At 41.1% G+C, this 27,500-nt stretch overlaps 1 protein-coding gene across 1 annotated transcript in view; it reads left to right on the top strand.

Annotated features, from left to right (window-relative positions):
• chsy3 (chondroitin sulfate synthase 3) overlaps positions 1 to 23,410 on the top strand; it is a 24,529-nt gene extending 1,119 nt beyond the window's left edge. Inside the window, exons 2-3 of the mRNA XM_061980719.2 lie at positions 5,434 to 5,717; positions 18,372 to 23,410. Of these exons, the coding sequence (XP_061836703.2) occupies positions 5,434 to 5,717; positions 18,372 to 19,940 (1,853 nt within the window). The 3' untranslated portion in view covers positions 19,941 to 23,410. The remainder of the gene's footprint in view (positions 1 to 5,433; positions 5,718 to 18,371) is intronic.
• The last annotated feature ends 4,090 nt before the right edge of the window (positions 23,411 to 27,500 follow it).

The following is a 27,500-nucleotide window of genomic DNA, read 5'->3' as shown; positions in this document are numbered from 1 at the left end:
TACAAACAGATAATGTGTCAATGAGACATCCATCCATCCATTTTCTACCGCTTATTCCCTTTGGGGTCGCGGGGGGCGCTGGAGCCTATCTCAGCTACAATCGGGCGGAAGGCGGGGTACACCCTGGACAAGTCGCCACCTCATCGCAGGGCCAACACAGATAGACAGACAACATTCACACTCACATCCACACACTAGGGCCAATTTAGTGTAGCCAATCACCTTATCCCCAGGTGCATGTCTTTGGAGGTGGGAGGAAGCCGGAGTACCCGGAGGGAACCCACGCAGTCACGGGGAGAACATGCAAACTCCACACAGAAAGATCCCGAGCCCGGGATTGAACCCAAGACTACTCAGGACCTTCGTATTGCACAACTAAATTATATACAAATAGGATCAAAGTAAATTATATTAAATGAGATCAAATATACCCTAAAACGAGGCATAATGATGCAATATGTACATAAAGCTAGCCTAAAGCAGTGATTTTCAACCACTGTGTCGTGGTGAGATACAGTCTGGTGTGCCGTGGGAGATTATCTAATATCACCTATTTGGGGTAAAAAAGTATTTTTTGCAAACCAGTAATTGTAGTCTGCAAATGATGTGTTGTTGTTGAGTGTCAGTGCTGTCTAGAGCTCGGCAGAGTAACCGTGTAATACTCTTTCATATCAGTAGGTGGCAGCAGGTAGCTAATTGCTTTGTAGATGTCGAAAACAGCAGGAGGCAGTGTGCAGGTAAAAAGGTTTCTAATGCTTAAACCAAAAATAAACAAAAGGTGAATGCCCCTAAGAAAGGGCATTGAAGCTTAGGGAAAGCTATGCAGAACGAGACTAAAACTGAACTGGCTACAAAGTAGACAAAAACAGAATGCTGGACGACAGCAAAGACTTACTGTGGAGCAAAGACGGCGTCCGCAATGTACATCCGAACATGACATGACAATCAACAATGTCCACGCAAAGAAGGATAAAAACAACTGAAATATCCTTGATTGCTAAAACAAAGTAGATGCGGGAAATATCGCTCAAAGGAAGACATGAAACTGCTACAGGAAAATACCAAAAAAAAGAGAAAAAGCCACCAAAATTGGAGTGCAAGACAAGAATTAAAACACTACACACAGGAAAACAGCAAAAAACTCCAAATAAGTCAGGGGATGATGTGACAGGTGGTGACAGTACACCTACTTTGAGACAAGATCTATATTGATGCATGCTTGGTTATGGTTTAAAGTCATATCCAACAATTGCGACAACGACTTTTTTCTGTCAACTGAGTTTCGTTGTTTAATGATTTCTGCTGGTGGTGTGCCTCCGGATTTTGTCAACACAAAAAATGTGCCTTGGCTCAAAAAAGGTTGAAAATCACTGGCCTAAATAGCATGTTAGCATGGATTAGCACTGACCAAATATGTCTGATTAGCACAAGTCGATAACATCAACAAAGCGCACCTTTGTGCATTCACGCACAGCATGAAACTTTTGGTGGACAAAATGAGACAAAGAAGGAGTGGAAGATTTTACATGTAAACAAACTGTTGCGTTTGTTTGTATTTTTCCCTCCCGTCTTTTTCCATTTTCAATCCTTTTTTAAAAAATGCTCCAGGGAGCCACTAGAGCGGCACTAAAGGCCGCGGGTTGCTGACCCCCGACCTAAAACATTGATAACAAACTCATAAAGTCACAAGTTGATTTAATGTTATCAAAATAAAACACCTCAAAACACTACAACTTTTGCAGCAACTTTTTGAAAAAGCGTAACAATTACAAAAAAAAGCCCACTAGATCCTGGAGGGACTGGACAGTGTCAGCATATCGATCATGTTTTAGTAGACAGGTTTTTGGACCGTTTAAACGGTTTAGTTCAGTAGTGTCAAGGCCCGCGGGCCAGATCCGGCCCGCAAATTAATTATCTATGGCCCCCATAGTTCAGCTAATTTTCCACATTTTTTTCTAAGGGGTGTCAAACTAAGGCCCCGTTTACACTAAGGCTATGTCTACACTAAGCCGGATAACCCCTTAAATGAATAATTATTTAGCCTAAGCCCCGTTTCAGCCACACTAAACCATCATTAGGTCCCCATCCTTGGACAAATTTTAACACCGGTGAGTGCGCCGTCTATTTCTTGAATCTCCGCCTCTTAGCTTTGTATGGACTCATCGATCGTTTACAAACTGAGTTCGGAGAGGAAGTGATGCCAGAAACACCGCGCCCCACACAGGAAGTGACGTCAGAAAGAACGCGCCACAGCCAGCTTCATAATAAAGCGGTTTCGTAACTCGGAGCTAACCACTGGAAATATGGAGGCTCGTCATCCAGACATGCTCGTGTTTCTCCTTCTTCTACATGTACAGACAGCGATTGCAGCTATTTGGGATACAACACTTCTCAAACGGCAAGAGAACTTTCGAATGTCCAGGTCAGCTGTGATTCTACTTAGCGAAAAACTTCGTCCATTTGTCGAAGGAGAGTTAACGAGAATGCGGGTTCCTGTGGATGTGATTTAAAAAAAAAGGTAGCATTCTAATTTCGCATATATATATACCCTCGAGCAGGGGTCAGCAACCCGCGGCTCTTTGATCAGTCTGATGCGGCTCAGCTGCATACCTGCCAACCCTCGCGATTTTTCCGGGAGACTCCCGAATTTCAGTGCCTCTCCCAAAAATCTCCCGGGGCAACCATTCTCCGATTTTCACCCGTACAACGATATTGAGGATGTGCCGGGATGGCTCTTCCTTTAGCGTCCTCTACGACCTGTCGTCGTGTCCGCTTTTTCACCATACTAACTGCGTACCGGCCCAGTCAAAAGTTGTATGCGGCTTCTGCATACACAGGTAAATGACTGCAAGGCATACTTGATCAACACTCATACAGGTCACACTGAGGGTGGCGATATAAACAACTTTAACACTGTTACAAATATGCGCCACACTGTGAACCCACACCAAACAAGAATGACAAACACATTTCGGGAGAACATCCGTACCGTAACACAACATAAACACAACAGAACAAATACCCAGAATCCCTTGCAGCCCAAACTCTTCCGGGCTAATTATTAGTAGATTGCACAGTACAGTACATATTCCGTACAATTGACCACTAAATGGTAACACCCGAATTAGTTTTTCAACTTGTTTAAGTCGGGGTCCACTTAAATCAATTCATGGGAGTTAAAAATGTTTTGTTGCATGCAGAAATTTTATTTCATTTTCTCTGCAGTCGTTCATTGATTTCATAAATGTAACCCATAATAGTTTGTTTATACATAACACAAAGCAAAAAAAAAAACTTTACACGCAGTGTTATTTCATTTTAAATTTCAAAAGAGTTTTGTGGCTCCCATTGTTTTCTTTAATTTGTAAAACGGGTCAAAATGGCTCTTTGAGTGGTAAAGGTTGCCAACCCCTGCCCTAGAGTCATATAACTTGGTATGTGACACATACTAATGTTTTCAGCTGATTTTACACATTTTTTCTCTAATTCCACTGCCATACACCTCGGAGTCATATAACTTGGTATGTGACTCATGCTAAATGCTAGCATGCTAACCTGAGCATGCTAATTTTTTCAGCTAATTTGACACTTTTTTTCTCTAATTCCGCAGCATTAGTGTCATATAACCTGGTATGTAACACATGCTAACTGTTAACATGCTAACTTTTTTTGCTCATTTTGAGACCGTTTACTCCAGAGTCGAATAACTTGGTATGTTACACATGCTAAGTGTAAGCATGCTAATGATAACATGCTAGCGTTTTAGGCTAGCTATTTATCTAATTTTGTACAGTTACATCTAAAATTCCCGGATTCGGACACTCGGTGCCATCTTAAAGGTTTGTAGGCACAGATAGCAGGCCAAACAACATTTTCTAGTTTTTATTATTATTGTAAATATGCTGCGTCATATACAAAAGGATGCGGAATGGGATGCATCAGGGTCATCTACGACAAGTTTTAGTTGCTGTGTAAATATTTATAAATTAATCGATTTAGCAAGTTGTGCCTGTATATCACTATAAAAGTCCATTTACAATGTCATTGGCGAGTCACAGCAATGGCAAGAACATCAACAGAACAAACTGAGGTAGATACTTTTAAAGTCTGACTTGTATATATACTTATGGAAAGTAGAATATGTTTTTGCCAAGCAGTGCTCTAAATAAACGTAAATGCAGAGGGTAATTTCATCACACCTGTGTGTGTGACTATAATTAGCTTTAATTAGCAGAAGAATAACAGGTTACTGGTTTAACGTGTTACTCTTTGACTAATTACGTTCTTACATATCACTTGCCAAATTATGTATTTTAGAATAACTTAAAAAACTTAACAGCACAAACAAAAATGGCAGCGTTACTTTAATATACAAGGGAGTTCAAACCCAATAATACCAAAAGCAAACATCCATCCATCTAGGGCTGCAACAACTAATCGATTAAATCGATTAAAATCGATTATAAAAATAGTTGGCGATTAATTCAATCATCAATTCTTTGGATCTATGCTATGCGCTTGCGCAGAGGCTACTTTTTTATTATTTTATTTTTATTTTATTTTTTTATAAACCTTTATTTATAAACTGCAACATTTACAATCAGCTGAGAAACAATAATCAAAATAAATATGGTGCCAGTATGCTGTTTTTTTTCTTCAATAAAATACTGGAAAGGGGGCAGCACGGTGACAGAGGGGTTAGTGCATCTGCCTCACAATACGAAGGTCCTGAGTAGTCTTGGGTTCAATCCTGGGCTCGGGATCTTTCTGTGTGGAGTTTGCATGTTCTCCCCGTGACTGCGTGGGTTCCCTCCGGGTACTCCGGCTTCCTCCCACTTCCAAAGACATGCACCTGGGGATAGGTTGATTGGCAACACTAAATTGGCCCTAGTGTGTGAATGTGAGTGTGAATGTTGTCTGTCTATCTGTGTTGGCCCTGCGATGAGGTGGCGACTTGTCCAGGGTGTACACCGCCTTCTGCCCAATTGTAGCTGAGATAGGCTCCAGCGCCCCCAAAGGGAATAAGCGATAGAAAATGGATGGATGGATGGATACTGGAAAGGATAGACATGTAGTTTGTCTCTTTTATCCGATTATTAGTCGATCAATCGAAGTAATAATCAACAGATTAATCGATTATCAAATTAGTTGTTGGTTGCAGCCCTACATCCATCCATCCATTTTCTACCGCTTGTGTCTTTTGGGGCCGCAGGGGGTGCTGGACCCTATCTCAGCTGCATTCGGGCAGAAGGCGGGATACACCAAAAGCAAACAATTCATTATTATTAATTTGAGATGCATTTGCTTATTTTCAGTGTAACTCAATTGTTGCAGTGGATTGGAGGATTATATTCCGTAATTGTACGCTTATTTTGATGTATTGTCAGTTTGTAACACTTCAAATCATCTTCAACTTATCTTCACCCTCTTCAGGTGAGAAGCTGGAGTTGTTTTTGAGTTCTCTGAACAGCAGTAACCCTCTTTACCTGGGCCAAACTGGCCTCGGCACGCCAGAGGAGTTGGGCAAACTAGCTCTGGAGCCTGGGGAGAACTTCTGCATGGGTGGACCTGGGATGATCTTCAGCAGAGAGGTTCTACGCAGGATGGTGCCGCACATCGGTTCTTGTCTCAAGAAGATGTACACGACACATGAGGATGTGGAAGTCGGCCGCTGTGTACGACGCTTTGCAGGGACGCAGTGCGTGTGGGCCTATGAGGTATGATGAATGAAGTTATTGCTCTATATTTTTTGTTCCTCTCTTGTTCATGCATCATCCAAAAAAATCACGTCTTTTAAGTGCATTGTCATTTCAAATTAATTTACACAGTTAGCTGGAGCAGTTGTGAACTATGTTGGTTTAAAAGGCTGTCGACGTCACCTACTGTACAGAAAACTGGGGGCAATTTCATATTACATAGTATGGGCCTGATTTACTAAAGGTTTGCTTGTATTAAAAAATGTGCAAACTTGATAACAAACGCAAAGCTAATCTACTAAAAGTGTGCAAGGTGGATTGTCTTACCGTATTTTCCGGACCATAGGGCGCACCGGATTATAAGGCGCACTGCCGATGAATGGTCTATTTTCGATCTTTTTTCATATATAAGGCGCACCGGATTATAAGGCGCGTTAAAGGAGTCATATTATTATAATTTTTTTTAAACTTTAAACACTTCCTTGTGGTCTACATAACATGTAATGGTGGTTCTTTGGTCAAAATGTTGCATAAATAATGATTTACAGATCATCTTCAAGCCGCTTTCTGACAGTCGCTTCAGGATGCGCCGTTTTGTGGGAGGTCTTATTTACGTGGCTCACCTTCGACAGCGTCTTCTCCCCGTCATCTTTGTTGTAGCGGTGTAGCGTGCAAGGACGGGGGTGGAAGAAGTGTCAAAAGATGGAGCTAACTGTTTTAATGACATTCAGACTTTACTTAAATTAATAACGGAGCAGCATCTCCTCATCCGCCGGAAATGTGTCCCGTGAAAAACCGTCCGACCGGGAACTCTCTAATAAATAAAGTTCCTTGGGTGAATAATGTAAACTCACTACACCGGTATGTTTTAGCGCTTTCATGGCAGATATAAGTAAGAACTTTACACTACTTTATATTAGAAATGGCAACAGCAGAGGATGAATGTCCCATAACAAGAAGATAGAGAAAAAGAAGAAGCTTATCGACTACGGTGTTGCCACGGACTACAAAGGCGGAAGCGCGCAATTTTTCAGGATTTATACAAATCAGCAAGTACCAGAAGGTAACAAAAGTAGATTTTGCATAATATTGTGAAACAAAATGCCAGATAATATGTCTTACCTTATACACACACACCATAATAATACTCGTATGTTTAATGCGCCGACAATCCATCAAGCGGTGCGGCTTCAGAGCTTACCAAAGTCGTACTAAAACATTTTGATAGATTTTTGAGCGCCGTGTGTAATGTTCTATATTTTCAATGGAACACATAAAATGTTGGTGTTGTTTACTTGAGTCATATTGCAGTCTACACGTATCTCTTGTGTGTGACTACCATCTACTGGTCACACTTATCATTTCACTATGTACCAAATAAAATACCTTTGAGGTCGGTAAGCAAAACCAGAATTATTCCGTACATTAGGCCAGTGTTTTTCAACCTTTTCTGAGCCAAGGCACATTTTTTTCATTGAAAAAATTCTAAGGCACACCACCAGCAGAAAACAATAAAAAATTAAACTCAGCAGCCGATATTGACAGTAAAAAGTCGTTCTCGCAATTGTTGGATATGAATTCAAACCATAAACAAGCATGCATCACTATAGCTCTTGTCTCAAAGTAGGTGTACTGTCACGACCTGTCACATGACGCCGTGAGTTATTTAGAGTTTTTTGTTTTTTTTCTGTGTGTAGTGTTGTAGTTCTTGTCTTGTGCTCCTATTTTGGTGTTGATTGTCATGTACGGATGTACTTTGTGGACACCGTCTGCTCCACACGCTGTAAGTCTTTGCTGTCGTCCAGCATTCTGTTTTTGTTTACTTCTCAGCCAGTTCAGTTTTAGTTTGGTTTTGCTTAGCCGTCCCTAAGCTTCAATGCCTTTTGTTTATTTTTGGTTTAAGCATTAGATACCTTTTTACCTGCACGCTTCCTCCCGCTGTTTCCGACATCTACAAAGCAATTAGCTACGTGCTGCCACCTACTGATATGGAAGAGTATTACGCGGTTAAACTGCCTCGCTCTTGACAGGACAGACTATAATTACCGGTTTGCAAAAAATATTTTTAACCCAATTAGGCGAAATTACATAATTTCCCACGGCACACCAAACAATATCTCACGGTACACTAGTGTGCCGCGGCACAGTGGTTGAAAAAACACTGCATTAGGCACACCGGGTTATAAGGCGCACTGTCAAGTTTTGAGGGAAAAAAGTGCACCTTATAGTCCGGAAAATACGGTAATCCATTTTACGTCTCTGTCTTCATTAATATGCAGAATGTATGCTGATCATCAAAACGCCCACAATACCAGGAGGAGAACATGTAAATATACAAGCAATGTGATTTATCAACACTGGCCACCGTTTTGCGAGCACTATTTTGTAGAGATGTCCGATAATATCGGACTGACGATATTATCGGCCGAGTAATACTTTAAAATGTAATATCGGAAATATCGGTATCGGTTTCAAAAAGTAAAATTTATGACTTTTTAAAACGACGCTGTACGGAGTGGTACACGGACGTAGGGAGATGTACAGAGCGCCAATAAACCTTAAAGGCACTGTCTTTGCGTGCGGGCCCAATCACATAATATCTACGGCTTTTCACACACACAAGTGAATGCAATTCATACTTGGTCAACAACCATACAGGTCACAAAGAGGGTGGCCGTATAAAAAAGTTTAACAGTGTTACAAATATGCGCCACATTGTGAACCCACACCAAACAAGAATGACAAACATTTCGGGAGAACATCCGCACCGTAACACAACATAAACACAACAGAACAAATACCCAGAACCCCTTGCAGCACTAACTCTTCCGGGACGCTACAATATACACCCCCCGCTACCCCCCCCCCCCCCCGCCCCCCACCTCAACCCTGCCCCCCCCAACCCCGCCCACCTCAACCTCCTCATGCTCTCTCAGGGAGAGCATGTCCCAAATTCCAAGCTGCTGTTTTGAGGCATGTTAAAAAAAATAATGCACTTTGTGACTTCAATAATAAATATGGCAGTGCCATGTTGGCATTTTTTTCCATAACTTCAGTTGATTTATTTTGGAAGACCTTGTTACATTGTTTAATGCATCCAGCGGGGCATCACAACAAAATTAGGCATAATAATGTGTTAATTCCACGACTGTATATATCGTATCGGTTGATATCGGAATCGATAATTAAGAGTTGGACAATATCGAAATATCGGATATCGGCAAAAAAGCCATTTTCGGACATCTCTACTATTTTGTGTTTTATTTAGCTTGTTTGAAAAGGACAAGCAAACTGACAACAGTTCCACACACGGCTGTGAGCAAGGAGTGCTTGCGCTGCAAAGACACACGATAGAGAGAATCCTGTGCATGTTTCAACATATTTGGACAGTCCGAAATAAAATAATATTAGACACATCGTCTATTCAGCAACATCCATTCATACTTTCATAGCTGCTAGATTACAGGAGGGTCATATTGTGATAGAGATGTCCGATTATAGTGTGGCGCATATTTGTAACAGTGTTAAAGTTGTTTATACTGCCACCCTCAGTGTGACCTGTATGGCTGTTGGCCAAGTATGCATGGCATTCACTTGTGTGTGTGAAAAGCCGTAGATATAATGTGATTGGGCCGGCACGCAAAGGCAGTGCCTTTAAGGTTTATTGGCGCTCTGTACTTCTCCCTACGTCCGTGAACACAGCGGCATTTTAAAAAGTCATAAATTTTACTTTTTGAAACCGATACCGATAATTTTGAAACCGATACCGATAATTTCCGATATTACATTTTAAAGCATTTATCGGCCGATAATATCGGCAGTCCAATATTAACGGACATCTCTATATTGTGATTTAAAAAAAAACTTTATACACTTAATTTTGGTCTACATAACATTTAATGGTGGTTCTTTAGTGACAAATTTGCATTGGTTTTGTTTTACAGCCATGTTTTTAAGCCATCTTTTAAAACAGCTCGTTTTGAGAGGCAGAGTTGTTAGATGCAAATGAACCCTTCCTCACCACTACCCCTCACACTGAGTCGGCATTCGCCCCCTCCCGGCAGAAATGTTTTGTCGTTTTTTAGTTTTCTAGCTTTTATTATTCACTTTGGACATAGATGACAGACACAAGCCATCTGTTTTGAGTGACTTTCACCACAACACAACACCCCATATGATATAGTGAGATCAACGGGCTAACCGTGTTTTATTGTCGGCATGATATGGAGACTATACGCGAGCGGAAGAGAGAAAGGAAGGAAACGTCATAGACTGCTTGGGCCTAAAAGCTTGCATACGCACAAAAACCTGCCGTGCGTCATTTTTCACGGCAAAGGTGAGATGTATCAAAACTGACATCGATGTGGAAATGTGCGCTGGTCCACGGCAACTTCATAGCTGGTGTACGCACATTTCTACAGGCTGTGGATACTTTGGCTGCACACATAAGTGATGCTGGGTAACAGTTCATGTGAAAAAGTGCCAACTTTTTCTCCTCAGACTGATTGATGTGCACATCACAGTTGGGCGATATGGCTGGAAGCTATATCACGATATACAGTGCAGGCCAAAAGTTTGGACACACCTTCTCATTCAATGCGTTTTCTTTATTTTCATGACTATTTACATTGTAGATTGTCACTGAAGGCATCGAATGAACACATGTGGAGTTATGTACTTAACAAAAAAAGGTGAAATCACTGAAAACATGTTTTATATTCTAGTTTCTTCAAAATAGCCACCCTTTGCTCTGATTACTGCTTTGCACACTCTTGACATTCTGTCGATGAGCTACAAGCTAAACTGTGAAGTGAAAACCATTTTAGGTGACACCTCTTGAAGCTCATTGAAAGAATGCCAATTGGCCCTGTTTCAAATCCCTAACCGCCTGAAAGCATGGACTCACCCATGGGGGTCAATTTAGTTCATTCTGGGATGCATACTTCCTTGGCTAATTTAGCAGCCAGCCTCATAGTTTATTTCCAACTATTATAACACACATTTTTCATTTCTAAATTCATAGTACGTTGCAGTAAAGTTTCCTGTCTTCAACATTCAAATTTTTCCTACAATCACAGTATTTCTACATTCAAACCATTTCTCAATTAAATCGTTTCCACTTTTCCTTATACATTCCACTCGCATTTAAATGAGCATTCTTCAATACTCTAATATGTTCATTCAAACATATTCTTACAATCATTCTACGTTCCTTCTACATTTCAGTTCGACTAAAGCACATGCAATTTCTACAGATATTGTATTTTCTAGTTGTGTGAATGCTCCAAAGCATTCACACATATGGTTTTCTACACCAAAATTCATCTATTTATTCAACTTCCTCAACTTCTTTTTCTTCTTCTTCTCCAGATTTTGACGTGCGCTACCTTTCACATTTTTCACCCGATTCAAACCGTTCCAACTTCAAACTGTTCAGCCTATTCGGGAATCACGGGCTTTCCCTTGTCAAATTCCAAAAACTCCCAGGTTTTTCAGAATTCCAGGTTTCCCGGGACATTTTTCCCATTCAAAATGAATTTGCCATTTTTCAAACTTCCACCATTTCCACATTTTTCAACCTATTCAAACCATTCCACCTTCAACACATTTCACCATCCTGGAAATTTAAACTACCCTTTGTCTAAGTTCCAAAACATTTCTGGATTTTCCAGAATTCCTGGTTTTCTAAAGCCCTATTTTCCACCCTTTTTTCTGGCGACTACTCCTTCCACATTTTTTTACGCATTTCAACCGTTCCAACGTCAAAACATTCCTTTTAATCAGGACAAAAAAAGAAGTTGTTTTTTGAACTGGAAAAATTGCTGGTTTACCCGAAATTCCAGGAATTCTGTAATACCATTTCTCAATTCAACATGTCCGATAATGGCTTTTTGCCCATATCCGATATTCCGATATTGTCCAACACTTTAATTACCGATACCGATATCAACCGATACCGATATCAACCGATACTGATATATACAGTCGTGGAATTAACACATTATTATGCTTATTTGGACAACCAGGTATGGTGAAGATAAGGTCCTTTTTTAAAATAATAATAAAATAAAATAAAATAAAACATTTTCTTGAATAAAAAAGAAAGTAAAACAATATAAAAACAGTTACATAGAAACTAGTAATTAATGAAAATTAGTAAAATTAACTGTTAAAGGTTAGTACTATTAGTGGACCAGCAGCACGCACAACCATGTGTGCTTACGGACTGTATCCCCTGCAGACTGTATTGATATATATTGATATAAAATGTAGGAACCAGAAATATTAATAACAGAAAGAAACAACCCTTTTGTGTGAATGAGTGTAAATGGGGGAGGGAGTTTTTTTGGGTTGGTGCACTAATTGTAAGTGTATCTTGTGTTTTTTATGTTGATTTAATAAAAAAAACAACAAAAAAAAACGATACCGATAATAAAAAACCCGATACCGATAATTTCCGATATTACATTTTAAAGCATTTATCGGCCAATAATCTCGGCAGGCCGATATTATCGGACATCTCTAGTTACTACTTCAACATTTCTCGACCGATATGAAAAATTTCAACACCAACCGTTTCAACTCATTCAGACCATTAAAGTTTTTTAGCATTTTCTAAAAAAAAATCCCGCTTTTCCCGAAATTCCCACATTTTTGGGAAATTCCCATTGAAATTAATGGGACATTCTTCAAAGTTCCACAACTCCAACATTCGTCATCTGATTCAAACTGTTCAAACTTCAAAATATTCAGCCTGTTTGGGAATTGTGTGCTCTACTTCAACAATTCTAAAAAAATTCCAGGATTTCAGTTCAACTTCAGCATTGGAGCATTCATACGCAATTCCTTCAGGAATTGCCTCATCTAGTTTTGTTTGTTATTTCGTCAGACTGGACGTGGCGCACCGGGCTATTATTGTGAAGGGTGTGCTATTGTTCTCAACTTGACTAGTAAAGGGGCGACTCACTTCAGGCTGATAAAAAATCGAGAGCCTATCAAGATATGACCGCTGTTCTGTTTGCACATGGATCTTACGTCGATGATGTCGTTCACAACAACACAAATCAGATGGGATGTGTTGTGGGGTTATGGATTGTTCTTGCTGGCTTTAGCTTCGTAGTCGCTCTTTCAAGTGATTGTTTAGTTTAGGGCAGATCAACTGAGAGGATGAATGAGCGCTGCCAGACACATTATTTTCCTAAAAAATGTTTCTTCTCCTCACAATGACAACATTTCACTCAGATTTATGTCAATTTCCCTGATATTCTGCGTTTAACAGCGGGTTCTGTTTTATTGGCCAGCTAAGTGACTCCGGAATGCGGAAATTATATGGCCTTACTTTTTTTGTTGAGTTTAGTGATTATTGATTAGGCATATCAGCATTGTGTCAAATAAAAAGTAGCAACCATGCAGACATCCCAAACTTCTCGTAGAGTTGCTCTTTTTTTCCGCTCATCTGTTTCATCGTCACAAGGTTAGGAATTTCCATGCACTATGCGTGGCCCATTAACTTTTTTTTTCGATTATTATATTTTCAAAATCGTGAGAAGCCATAATCGAAATTGATTAATTGTCCAACCGGACCGGGGTTCAGCAACCCGCAGCTCAAGAGCGGCATGCGGCTCTTTAGCGCCGCCCTAGTGGCTCCCTGGACCTCTTTCAGAGACGTGTGAAAATGGAAAAAGATGAAAAAATATATATATTTCTTTTAATATATTTTCTGTAGTAGAACAAACATGACACAAACCTTCCTAATTGTTAGAAATCCCACTGTTTATGTTATACATGCTTCACTGATGAGAGTATTTGACAAGCACCGTTTTGTCCTACTAATTTCAGCGATCCTTGAACTCATCGTAGTTTGTTTACGCGTACAACTTTCTCCAATGCTGCCACAGAAAGAGGTGTTTTATGCCACTCCTTCTTTGTCTCATTTTGTCCACCAAACGTTTTGTGCTTTGCGTAGAAGAAGACAACCTTTGGCCATTCTGAGCCAGTAATTTCCAGAAGTTATCTCATCCTGTGAGAAGTCTCCATTTTACTAATGATTTCCAATGTTGCAAAAATGTGTAGAATACAACATTTCTGTCAACGAAGATTTGCGTCAGCCTTTGATAGTAGGCTAATATAGCTAATATAGACACTTACATCATGTGTTGCCTTCATTATAACACTTATATAAGACTTTTAAAGTCATTTTGATAGTAGGCTAATATAGCTAATGTTAGACACTTACATCATATGTTGCCTTCAGTATAACACTTATTAGACTTTTAAAGTTATTTTGATAGTAGGCTAATATAGCTAATATAGACTCTTACATCATATGTTGCCTTCATTATAACACTTATATAAGAATTTTAAAGTCATTTTGATAGTAGGCTAATATAGCTAACATAGACACTTACATCATGTGTTGCCTTCATTATAACACTTATATAAGACTTTTAAGTCATTTTGATAGTAGGCTAATATAGCTAATACAAACACTTGCATCATAAGGTTGCCTTCATTGTAACACATATCCATCCATTTTTTACCGCTTGTCCCTTTTGGGGTTGCGGGGGATGCTGGAGCCTCTCAGCTGCATTCAAGCAGAAGGCGGTGCACACCATGGACAAGTCGCATATAAGACTTTTAAAATAATTTTGATAGGCTAATATAGCTAATGTTAGACACTTACATCATATGTTGCCTTCATTATAACACTTATATTGTCAGTGTGTGTAGGTGACGAACCCCAAGATGCAGAGATGGCGGCAAGCATTGAGCAGGAAAACATGATTTAATGTTCATAAAATAAAGGTAAAAACACAAACCAGGAATAGCCAAAACTAAAAACAGGAACCAGCAAACAGAAAATCTGGAAACAGCTAATGGCTAACAAGAAAACACAAAACAAAAGAGCTAGGAGAAAGCAAACTACAAATAGCTAACAGGAACAGCTTACCGCTACGACGACAGGTAGAAGGACAAGTAGCAGCTGTAGCGATAAACACGACAGGTAGGAATGACATCAACAAGTTTTAGCGACAATAATCCAGCCCTGACTGGAGGGGAAGGCAGGTTCAAATAGCAGCTGGCTGATTGACACCAGGTGTGGCCAGGTGCCAATCAGCCACAGCTGAGGGGACAAAGCACTCAGGGAGATAATCAGGAAATAACCAAAATAAGAGCGCTGACAGGAAACAAAGACAAGCGCAGAGGAAAAACTTAAACATGGCCAAACTGTCAGGGACAAGCCTGACAGTAGCCCCCCTTCCCATAATGGATACCAGACGTTCTAGAAAACAGACCCCCCCCAAAAAAACAGTCCAAAGTCACGGGAGGGTGGAGGGAGGACAAGGAGGTGGGCCGCCAGGCCAAGTGTCCCCGCAACCAGCGGGGAAGAGTCAGGTGGCGACGGCGAGTTGAACGCCGCTGCAATTGGCGAGGCGATCGCCCATGAAACGACCACATCCGTGGCCAACGAGAGGTTGGTGGCGCCCTCTGCTGGCCCACCGGAGACGACGGCGCCGCCCTCTGCTGGCCCACCGGAGGCGACGGCGCCGCCCTCTGCTGGCCCACCGGAGGCGACGGCGCCGCCCTCTGCTGGCCCACCGGAGGCGACGGCGCCGCCCTCTGCTGGCCCACCGGAGGCGACGGCGCAGCCCTCTGCTGGCCCACCGGAGGCGACGGCGCCGCCCTCTGCTGGCCCACCGGAGGCGACGGCGCCGCCCTCTGCTGGCCCACCGGAGGCGACGGCGCCGCCCTCTGCTGGCCCACCGGAGGCGACGGCGCCGCCCTCTGCCGGCCCACCGGAGGCGACGGCGCCGCCCTCTGCCGGCCCACCGGAGACGACGGCGCCGCCCTCTGCCGGCCCACCGGAGACGACGGCGCCGCCCTCTGCCGGCCCACCGGAGACGACGGCGCCGTCCTCTGCCGGCCCACCGGAGACGACGGCGCCGTCCTCTGCTGGCCCACCGGAGACGATGGCGCCGTAGGTTGCAGACTCACCGGAGACGATGGCGCCGTAGGTTGCAGACCCACCGGAGACGATGGCGCCGTAGGTTGCAGACCCACCGGAGACGATGGCGCCGTAGGTTGCAGGCCCACCGGAGATGGTGGAGGCGTCTGCCGGCCCACCGGAGATGGTGGCGGCGTCTGTTGCAGACCCACTTGTGTGAGGAGTAGCTGTGCCTCAGCTGCACAGCTACTCATAGCCCCCCCCCCCCCCCCCCCTCAAGGGACGGATCCCAGACGTCCGCCGAGAAGCCAACATAGGACAGGGATGAGTGGGAGGGATTGCAAAATGAGGCAAAGCTTTTCCTTGATTTAGCCATCAATTCTAACGCTTTAAGCCTCTCCGCCATGGAAATCTCCGCGGGGTTCGTACTAGGCTGGATTATTCTGTCACAATGTGTTGTCTGTGACGAACCCCAAGATGCAGAGATGGCGGCAGGCATTAAGCAGGAAAACATGATTTAATGTTCATAAAATAAAGGTAAAAACACAAACCAGGAACTAGGAATAGCCAAAACTGAAAACAGGAACCAGCAAACAGAAAAACTGGGAACAGCTAATGGATAACAAGAAAACACAAAACAAAAGAGCTAGGAGAAAGCAAGCTACAAATAGCTAACAGGAACAGCTTACCGCTACGACGACAGGTACAAGGACAAGTAGTAGCACGACAGGTAGTAGCTGTAACGATATCAACACGACAGGTAGGAATGACATCAACAAGTATTAGCGACAATAATCCAGCCCTGACTGGAGGGGAAGGCAGGTTCAAATAGCAGCTGGCTGATTGGCACCAGGTGTGGCCAGGTGCCAATCAGCCACAGCTGAGGGGACAAAGCACTCAGGGAGATAATCAGGAAATAACCTAAATAAGAGCGCTGACAGGAAACAAAGACAAACGCAGAGGAAAAACTTAAACATGGCCAAACTGTCAGGGACAAGCCTGACATATATAAGACTTTTAAAGTCATTTTGATAGTAGGCTAATATAGCTAACATAGACACTTACATCATGTGTTGCCTTCCTTATAGCACTTGTATAAGGCTTTTAATTTTTTTGCAGCTCCAGACAGATTTTTTCCTTGTATTTTTGGTCCAGTTTGGCTCTTTCAACATTTTGGGTTGCCGACCCCTGAACCAGACCAAAGCCCCACCAATGTTATGTAGACACAAAAAAGTGTTTTTTTTAAAAAAACAACAAAACATTGCATAACCCCTTTTAAAGGGGAACATTATCACAATTTCAGAAGGGTTAAAACCATTAAAAATCAGTTCCCAGTGGCTTATTTTATTTTTCGAAGTTTTTTTCAAAATTTTACCCATCACGCAATATCCCTAAAAAAAGCTTCAAAGTGCCTGATTTTAACCATCGTTATATACACTCGTCCATTTTCCTGTGACGTCACATAGTGATGCCAACTCAAACAAACATGGCGCATAGAACAGCAAGCTATAGCGACATTAGCTCGGATTCAGACTCGGATTTCAGCGGTTTAAGCGATTCAACAGATTACGCATGTATTGAAACGGATGGTTGTAGTGTGGAGGCAGGTAGCGAAAACGAAATTGAAGAAGAAACTGAAGCTATTGAGCCATATTGGTTTGAACCGTATGCAAGCGAAACCGACGAAAACGACACGACAGCCAGCGACACGGGAGAAAGCGAGGACGAATTCGGCGATCGCCTTCTAACCAACGATTGGTATGTGTTTGTTTGGCATTAAAGGAAACTAACAACTATAAACTAGGTTTACGGCATATGAAATACATTTGGCAACAACATGCATTTTGAGAGTGCAGACAGCCCAATTTCCATCAATTAATATATTCTGTAGACGTACCCTCATCCGCGCTCTTTTCCTGAAAGCTGATCTGTCCAGTTTTGGAGTTGATGTCAGCAGGCCAGGGAAGCGAGGGTCGATATTCTTCTCTTGATCATCTTCGGTGGCATAACGGACGGTGTGAGCCAAGACATCCAGGGGGTTTAGCTCGCTCGTCTGCGGGAACAAACTGCCGCCATTGCTTGCCGTGCTACCGAGGTCCTTTGTCCCTGAATTGCTCACACACTCCGGCAGATTCAATGGGGGTCTGGCGGCAGATTTCTTTGACTTTATGGTTGGAAATGCATCTGCTTTGAGTGTCGCAGGATATCCACACATTCTTGCCATCTATGTCGTAGCATAGCATTCGTCGGTAAAGTGTGCGGAACAAGCGTCCAATTTCTTGCCACTTTTGCATCTTTGGGCCACTGGTGTAACTTGAATCCGTCCCTGTTCGTGTTGTTACACCCTCCGACAACACACCGACGAGGCATGATGTCTCCAAGGTACGGAAAACAGTCGAAAAAACGGAAAATAACAGAGCTGATTTGACTCAGTGTTTTAGAAAATGGCGTATTGCTTCCCGATGTGACGTCTTTATATTAGAAAGGTGTTTAATTCGCCAAAATTCACCCATTTAGAGTTCGGAAATCGGTTAAAAAAATATATGGTCTTTTTTCTGCAACATCAAGGTATATATTGACGCTTACATAGGTCTGGTGATAATGTTCCCCTTTAAAGTATAACAATTAACCGAGAGACAGCTCTTATCTCAAAACACTGTTAAGTTTAAGCACACTTAAGATATTGTACCACTGTACTCGTTCCTAAATCATATGTTCATGGTCCACAGACGCAGCAGCTATTCTACGAAAACTACGAACACAGGAAAGGTTTCATTGAGGAGCTTCACCGCAGCAAGATCCACAATGCCATTACGCTACATTCCAATAAAAGGCCCGACTACCTGTACCGACTCCATAACTACATGTTGACCCGTGAAATCTCAAGGCTGCGTCACAGCAGCATCCTGCTGCACCGTGAAAGCCTGACCATGACAGGTCTCAGCCTTACAGAAATGAATTGGGAGGACCAGCTGCTGGGAGCACCGCCTTCCTACATGCGGTATCAACCCAGCGAGCGCGATGACGTCATCGAGTGGAATTTTTTGACCGGCCGTCACGTTTACTCCGCTGTTGAAAACAAGATGGCCAGACAAAGCCTTGGTAGCTCACTTCGGACGGCTTTAGAAGACATCATGCTCCAGGTGATGGAAATGATCAACGGAAATTCTAAAACACGCGGCCGTATGATAAACTTTAAAGAGATTCACTACGGTTATTACAGGGTGGATCCGATGCACGGGGCTGAGTACGTCTTGGACTTACTGCTCCTGTACAGAAAACACAAAGGTCGTAAAATAACCGTGCCTGTGAGGCGTCACGCTTACCTCCAGCAGTCCTTCAGCCGCCCCTTCTTTTGCGAGACCGAGGAGTTAAACGTGGCAGAACTTGTGCTCGCTATAAACTCTGAATCCCGGTCTCTATCCTTTCTATCCAACCCCCTCAAGTTACTGTCTCCTTTCCAGTTCTACGAGTCAACCCGAGAATCGAGGGAGCAAAGCCAGAGGAAAGTCAACATCCTGGTCCCGCTGTCTGGTCGCTACGACACCTTTGTCCGTTTTATGGAGAACTTCGAACAAGTGTGCTTGATACCCAAAGAAAACGTTAAACTCTCAGTCATCCTAGTAGACACTGAGAGTTTTCAAGACAAAGGGAAACATGTTCAGTTAATCAAAAGTTACAACAAGAAATATCCCAAAGCTGACCTAGCAGTGATTCCAGTGACAGGAAACTTTTCTCGGGGATTTGCTCTTGAACTTGGCTCCTCGCTGTCTGATAATGGCACTTTACTATTCTTCTGTGACGTGGATCTCATCTTCAATGCGGATGCCCTGCAGCGCTGCAGAGATAACACGGTGCAAGGAAGACAGGTCTTTTTTCCCATCGTATTTAGTCAGTACGACCCCAGTATCGTGTATGCCGATAAAGCTGAGAGAGAAAACAAGTTTTTTGTCACCATAAAAAGCGGGTTTTGGCGCGATTACGGCTTTGGGATAGCCTGCGTTTTTAAGAGCGATCTCCTCGAAGCTGGTGGATTCGACACCTCAATCCTTGGTTGGGGATTGGAAGATGTAGACCTTTTCACGAAGGTCGTTCAATCTGGTTTGACAGTGTTTCGCAGTCAGGAGCCAGGAATGATTCATATTTATCATCCGGTCCATTGCAGCCCCGGTCTTGATCCAAAGCAATTGAAAATGTGCCTCGGGTCCAAATCAAGTACGTATGCTTCAACAATGCATTTAGCAGAGATGTGGATGGACAAGCACATTGAAGTCGGGTATAACAGAACTTCATCTTGACATTCCAGCTTGTGTTGACCATACAGGTTTACCTCAATTCTGCTTGGAATGCATGTGCTATACATGTTGCAGGTTTGGTTGTTATCATCAGTCATCAACAATTGAGAACAGAGAAATGGATATTGGAACAGTGTAGGTCTGACTTGGTAAGATATGGACAGTAAGTAGTGGTAGTAGTATACAATACTGATATTGGAGCCTTCAGTATTGGCCGATATCGATATTAAGCCGGTATCAGCACGAATCATAACACATACTTTTATTATTTCGTAGAAAGGACTTTTATTATTTTGAAAAAAGGGTTTGATCAAATGAAATTACTCAAACAGAGAACAATAGGGGTGTAACGGTACACAAAAATTTCGGTTCGGTTCATTTTTGGTACAGTAAGAAAACAACAAAATAAACATTTTTTGGTTATTTATTTACCAAATTTGTAAACAATGGCATCACATACATACACACACAGGGTCCATTGCCAGGGTTAATGTGGCCAACATATATCAAATAAAAACTAAATAAGATAAGGCTCAGAATGGTTTCTTAACAAAACCTTTCTACATATAAAGTGCTTTTTTTGATTGATTGATTGAGACTTTTATTAGTATATCGCACAGTACAGTACATATTCCGTACAATTGACCACTAAATGGTAACACCCCAATAAGTTTTTCAACTTGTTTAAGTCGGGGTCCACGTTAATCAACATTAAACTGCCTCAAGTTGTTGCTCAGATTTAATAAAATGACAAAACTTTTCTTCTACATATAAAGAGTGCAACATTGAATAGTTTCAAGTCAACTCAGTCTCAGATTAACTTTTCTTCCCCCCCCTCAGCCTGGCTAACTTGGCAGTAAGAGGATATATGGGCTTATTGTTCTTCCACCATAGAAGTGGGTCAAAATCTAGTTTCTAATGCAATATGGTCTTAACTCTGCTGCTATAAAAACATTTGTTATTGCTTTAGCCCTGCCTGACTCGCCGAGGAGAGGCTGCTTGAATGCGGTGGTTAGCATGTTTGACGTGTTGTCAGAAGCAGCTGCTGAACAATGTCGGCAAACCTCCGTCCTCCAAAGTGTTCCCAAACGGGAGATCTTAACGAGGCAGGAGGGTCTTCCAGCTCTGGCTTTTACATGTTGTCCTAGCCCGGTCGCTGCCAGCATGCCATGTGTTGTGTTTCGGTGTGCATTGTTTACCCAGCGTGCGGTGCGCTACTTAATATGTCCGTGTGGAAACTCGTTCGGTACACCTCCGAACCGAACCGAAACCTCCGTACCGAAACGTTTCAATAGAAATACACCTACCGTTACACCCCTAGAGAACAATGATAGGTATAAAAAACAGACTGGATTGGACTTATGCTGTCTTTATTTAAACTGAAATGGAAATAATTTTTTGGTGACAGTGGTCAAAATAATTCAATACGTTTAGCGTATGACTCTCATGATGCAGTTGAATGATGCGGACACGTTTGTTACTGGATGATTTCTAATACGTGTCTGCCTTTGGAGATTTTGTATATGTAAGTAATATGCAACTATAATTATTTGTTACTTGTTTACATTGACAAATGGGCCGTTAAAGACTCCCAGTAGACTATAGCCTATACCATGTTTACTTTTTGTAAACGACTTGACTAAAATACACGAAAAGACCAACTATGTGCGCTTAATGGAGGACATTTGGGTGTCAGATGTTAACTGGCTGGCCAGCTTCACACAAGTTAAAACGCTACAGGATTGCTTATGTCTGATATTTTAGATATATTGATATCTTGTTTTTTTTTTTGCTGATATCGGACTGATGTCAATATCGGAATCAGGACACATCTATAAAAGAATGCAACCTACTTTCTGCACCAAAATCACGCCTGCACATGAGATTTACTGGGAGAGCGACTGCAACGTAGGTCGCAGCAGGAACCGTGCACCCGCCACAACGGACCACAGGAATGTCCCAATTCCGTGCTCTTGAGTCCACGCAGCCAGTAAGGAACGGCCATGTGACGATGGCGAGTTGAGCGGCGCCGCAGCCGACGAAGAGGAGGATGAGGAGTGTGTGCCAACCGCTCCCACAGCAGACGTGGAGGACAATGACGTTCACGATGGTGAACGTGACAATCATGTTTTCTACCTCTATGCCAGTGCAGGCTTTGTGCAGACTATTTTCTTGTATTATATTGTTGATTTAAAAAATTATAGATGATGGAATTATATGAATTATAGCTTCTCAATCAGACGTTTACATAACATATTTTTGTACATAATTTCGGTTAAAACCAGCTTTAAAAAAGGCACCTTAAATGGAATGTGTTTGTCTTATGAAGAGTCAGGTGAGCACCTATAGACTGTTGGAAACCAGATCTGCTTTCATGGGCACTATTCCCTCCATCCATTGGAGCGCTTTCAGTCCCTGTGGATTACTAATGGTGCCGCAGGATGTTTACACCAACAAGGAGACAAATTAATGCTACATATGTCAGTATTTTTGAAGCAATTGAATTGGGAATTCGCCAATCGATCAACCATCGATTAGTGTCAGACGGTTTTGTGAAAAACTGTGTAATTGACCATTGCCCATTAATGCTGTTCCTCTCTGGCTGATCTTTTTTTTTTCATTTAGCGGCAAGCACCAAACAGTGTGTTTATACGCAGTGTGGAGCCGCTCCCATAAGTTAATGATCATATCTAGTACCTAAATCAGGGGTCCCCAGTCCATTTTGACATTTAACATTGTCACGTTATCGATGGGAAAATTCATTTTCAGACAATATGATTTGCCTGAGCGGCTAGGAGACACCGAGAGTAACAAGTGGTAGAAAATGGATTGGAAAGGAAAGATTTAAAAAAAAAAAAAAAATTATAATAATAAAAAACTTTTTTTTTAACTTGGGACTTCCCGTGGGCCGGATTTTGGATGCTGGGGGGCCGGATCCGGCCCGCGGGCCGTAGTTTGGGGACCCCTGACCTAAATTATCATCACACCGGGTAAGAGAGGGCAAGCAGAAGCAGGCATGCTAATAATCGCTAAGCTTGCTGTAGCAAAAAGGCACACACGTTTGTACAGTCGTTATGCAAGTGTTTTTGTTTTTTGGGGGAGACAATATAATGTATATTTATACAGTTATTGAACAATAAAGATGTTTCTGAAAAATCTGCAAAATATTTTTTTTCCCCACAATTAGACTTGCAGTATATTCAGCTAGACCTCTATGTGTCATGTGTTTTTTTTAACTTGATTTAATGTATATTCATAAATCTATTTAAAACTGAAAATATTTTTGAAAAATCAACTAAAAATATTTTTGAAAAATGAGAGCCAAAGGACATTCAACTAGACAAACTTTTTGACCCGGGGACCGCATTGGGTTTAAAAAATTTAGCCAGGGGCCGGGCTATACATCCATCCATCCATTTTCTACCGCTTGTCCCTTACAGGCTCGCGGGGGTGCTGGAGCCTATCCCAGCTATACACACACACACACATTATATATATGTATGTATGTATGTATATATATATATATTTATATATGTATGTATGTATATAAATATATATATATATGTATGTATGTATGTATGTATATAAATATATATATATATATATATATATATGTATGTATGTATGTATATAAATATATATATATACAGTATATATATATATATATATATATACAGTGTTGGGACTAACGCGTTACTTTGTAACGCGTTACTGTAACGCCGTTACTATCGGCGGTAACTAGTAATCTAACGCGTTATTTTTTATATTCAGTAACTCCGTTACCGTTACTACATGATGCGTTACTGCGTTATTTTGCGTTATTTTTTATGTAGTATCGGCTAGAAACTGAGAAGATCTGAGTGTTGCAGCGCTGCTGAAGAGGCGACAAAAAAGAGGCGCGCCGCGCACTGTCTGTGTGTACGTGTGTGTGTGTGTGTGTGTGTGTGTGTGTGTGGGAGGGGGCGTGTCTGTGTCTACTATCAAGACGTCATGGCGAACCCCGAAGCCGAGTTTCTTAAAATGGAGATATTTTCAGTACGTTTCTTTTATCGACCACAAAGAAAAGAACATTTTAGTTGAATGTAAGTTTCAAATATGCTGAAACAGCGACAAAAACAACATGCTTCGACGAAGCTAGTAAAGAGACACACACTTCACCTCCACCTCCAACAGCGGCTGGATTTTAATGAGGCACTGCACACTGAAGGTACACACACTCTGTCAATTCTCTTATATACTCTTTCATTTTAGACTTTTAGAGTGTTTGATTATCACATCACTCTAAATGTTTAGACTATAAAGTTCACAAACCTAAAGAGGGATGCTAGTGGGCCAGGCTAATATTTCCTTTTCTCTAAACTAAGTGGGGAAATGTGTAGAGTGTTCTGGGCTTCAGACATGATTTTATTTCAGAATTCCTTGAGAAAACGCCTGGTTAGGCTTTATGTATGTAGTGTGTGCCTTTCTTGTTTTACAGCTATGTTGTTATTATGCTGTTTGTTACTTATGTATGTTAAGTTGCAGCTATTTAAAATAGTTTTGTCAATTTGTTCTGGTCTGAAACAAATTGGCCCTTTAAAACATATCTTTGTCTTTGTGTGTTGTATGTAGAGCACATGGCTTAGCAGAGTTCAGTGATGCAAATGCATGTCAAGTTGATCAACAGATTGTATTATTCTCCAGTGCAATAACAGTACTGAAATGAAGGCTAAAAGGGCCTTAAAAAAAAATATATATATATATATATATATAAGTAACTAAATAGTTACTTTTCACAGTAACGCATTACTTTTTGGTTTAAGTAACTGAGTTAGTAACTGAGTTACTTTTGAAATAAAGTAACTAGTAACTGTAACTAGTTACTGGTTTTCAGTAACTAACCCAACACTGTATATATATATATGTATGTATGTATGTATGTATGTATATATATATATATATATATATATATATATGTGTGTATATATATATATATATATATATATATATATATATATATATATATATATATAGATGTCATGTTATTGATGGGACAATGCATTTTTAGACAATATGATTTGCCTGAGCGGCTAGGAGACCCCGAGAGTACCAAGCGGTAGAAAATGGATTGATGGATGGGCTAGAAAAGATAGATACTAAAACTTTAAAAAAAAAAAAAAAAAAAGCATAAAAGCCGGATTTTGGACGCTGGCGGGCCGAATATGGCCCGCGGGCCGTAGTTTGGGGACCCCTGGGATAGATTATAAAAATTCTAATAAAAAAAAAAAATCTATCTATCTATCTATCTATCTATCTATCTATATGTATATATATATATATATATATATATATATATATATATATATATATATATATATATATATATATATATATATATATATATATATATATATATGTGTAGGCAGCACGGTGGCACTGAGTAGTCCTTGGGATCTTTCTGTGGGGAGTTTGCATGTTCTCCCCGTGACTGCGTGGGTTCCCTCCGGGTACTCCGGCTTCCTCCCACCTCCAAAGACATGCACCTGGGGATAGGTTGATTGGCAACACTAAATTGGCCCTAGTGTGTGAATGTTGTCTGTCTATCTGTGTTGGCCCTGTGATGAGGTGGCGACTTGTCCAGGGTGTACCCCGCCTTCCGCCGGAATGCAGCTGAGATAGGCTACCCCCCCGCGAACCCCATAAAGGAACAAGCGGTAGAAAATGGATGGATGGATGGATATATATATATAAAATAGATATTTTAGGATAGATAAAAAAAAACAAATAAAAACCTTCTTTTTTTTTTACCCGGGACTACCCGCGGGCCGGATTTTGGAGGCTGGCGGGCCGTATATGTCTCGTTTTTGGGACAATATATATTCATACAGCGATTTAAAGTTAAAAATACTTTTGAAAAGTAAACAAAATATTATTTTTTTCCAAAATAAGACTTGTAGTCCCTGCGATTCCGAGAGGGACAAGCGGTAGAAAATGGGTGGATGGACGGACTTGTAGTACATGCAACTAGACACTAGTTGTCATGTGTTTTTAAATATGGTTTAATGACTATTCATAAATATATCAGACAAAAAATTTCAGAAAAATCAACACAATATTTTTGTAAAAATAAGACTTATAGTATATTCAACTAGACACCATCTATGTTTCATGTGTTTTTTGACACAATATATTTATAAAGCTATTGAAAATGTAAAATATTTCTGAAAAATCAATAAAATTGCTTTCCCCCCTCATAGAAGACTTATGATAAATTCAAATAGACTGTGTGTTAAGTGTTTTGAGACAATAGAATGTATACTCAGGAATCTATTAAACAAAATAAGTTATCTTCTTCCCACTCTCTTTCAGGCAAAACTGGACCATCATGCTCACATACTGTACATTACCTTTTGCATTATATTACCGGTAATTTATATTATTAAGTGTTGTCAACCTTGTACTTTTTTATGTCATTGCCTGAGATAGATAAATAAATGAAAAAATAATAATAAATAAATTCAGAAAATTCTGTTGCGTCTTGGGCAAGGATTGACCCCAGATGCATAGATGAGAGGCAAGGTCAAATAAAAAAACAGAATAGTCTTTTTTTTGGAGTGCAGAATGTACAACAAAAAGGTGATGAGGCAACAACGCACACCATAAGATGTTGTGCACAACTGGAACTTCAGAGGTCGGTGAGGGACACACGGACGAGGCAAAAGTCCACAAAAGAAGTACACTCTACCTCAGGGACAAAACAATAGGTAAGACAAGAGAACAACAAAATTTATTTTTTTCCCCAGAACAGGGCTTGTAGTATGTTCAACTAGACACCATCAAATGTCATGTGTTTTTGAGACAATATAATATATATTCAGAAATCTATTGAATAAAATAAGACTCGTAGTATAGTCATCTAGACATGATCTAGGTCAGTGTTTTTCAACCACTGTGCCGCGGCACACCAGTGTGCCGTGAGATGCAGTCTGGTGTGCTGAGGGAGATGATCTAATTTCACCTATTTGGGTTAAAAATAGTTTTTGCAAACCAGTAATTATAGTCTGCAAATGATGTGTCGGTGCTGTCTAGAGCTCGGCAGAGTAACCGTGTAATACTCTTCCATATCAGTAGGTGGCAGCCGGTAGCTAATTGCTTTGTAGATGTCGGAAACAGCGGGAGGCAGTGTGCAGGTAAAAATGTATCTAATGCTTAAACCAAAAATAAACAAAAGGTGAGTGCCCCTAAGAAAAGGAATTGAAGTTTAGGGAAGGCTATGCAGAACAAAACTAAAACTGAACTGGCTACAAAGTTAACAAAAACAGAATGCTGGACGACAGCAAAGACTTACTGTGGAGCAAATTAAGACGGCGTCCACAATGTACTGTACATCCGAACATGACATGACAACAATGTCCCCACAAAGAAGGATAAAACCACTGAAATATTCTTGATTGCTAAAATAAAGTAGATGCGAGAAACATCGCTCAAAGGAAGACATGAAACTGCTACAGGAAAATACCAAAAAAAGAGAAAAAGCCACCAAAATAGGAGCACAAGACAAGAACTAAAACACTACACACAGGA

This window comes from Nerophis lumbriciformis, linkage group LG20, assembly GCF_033978685.3.
Source record: "Nerophis lumbriciformis linkage group LG20, RoL_Nlum_v2.1, whole genome shotgun sequence".
In the NCBI taxonomy this organism is placed as follows: domain Eukaryota; kingdom Metazoa; phylum Chordata; class Actinopteri; order Syngnathiformes; family Syngnathidae; genus Nerophis; species Nerophis lumbriciformis.
The sequence above is the reverse complement of the archived record's forward strand: the minus strand, read 5'-3'. Positions and strand labels throughout refer to the sequence as shown.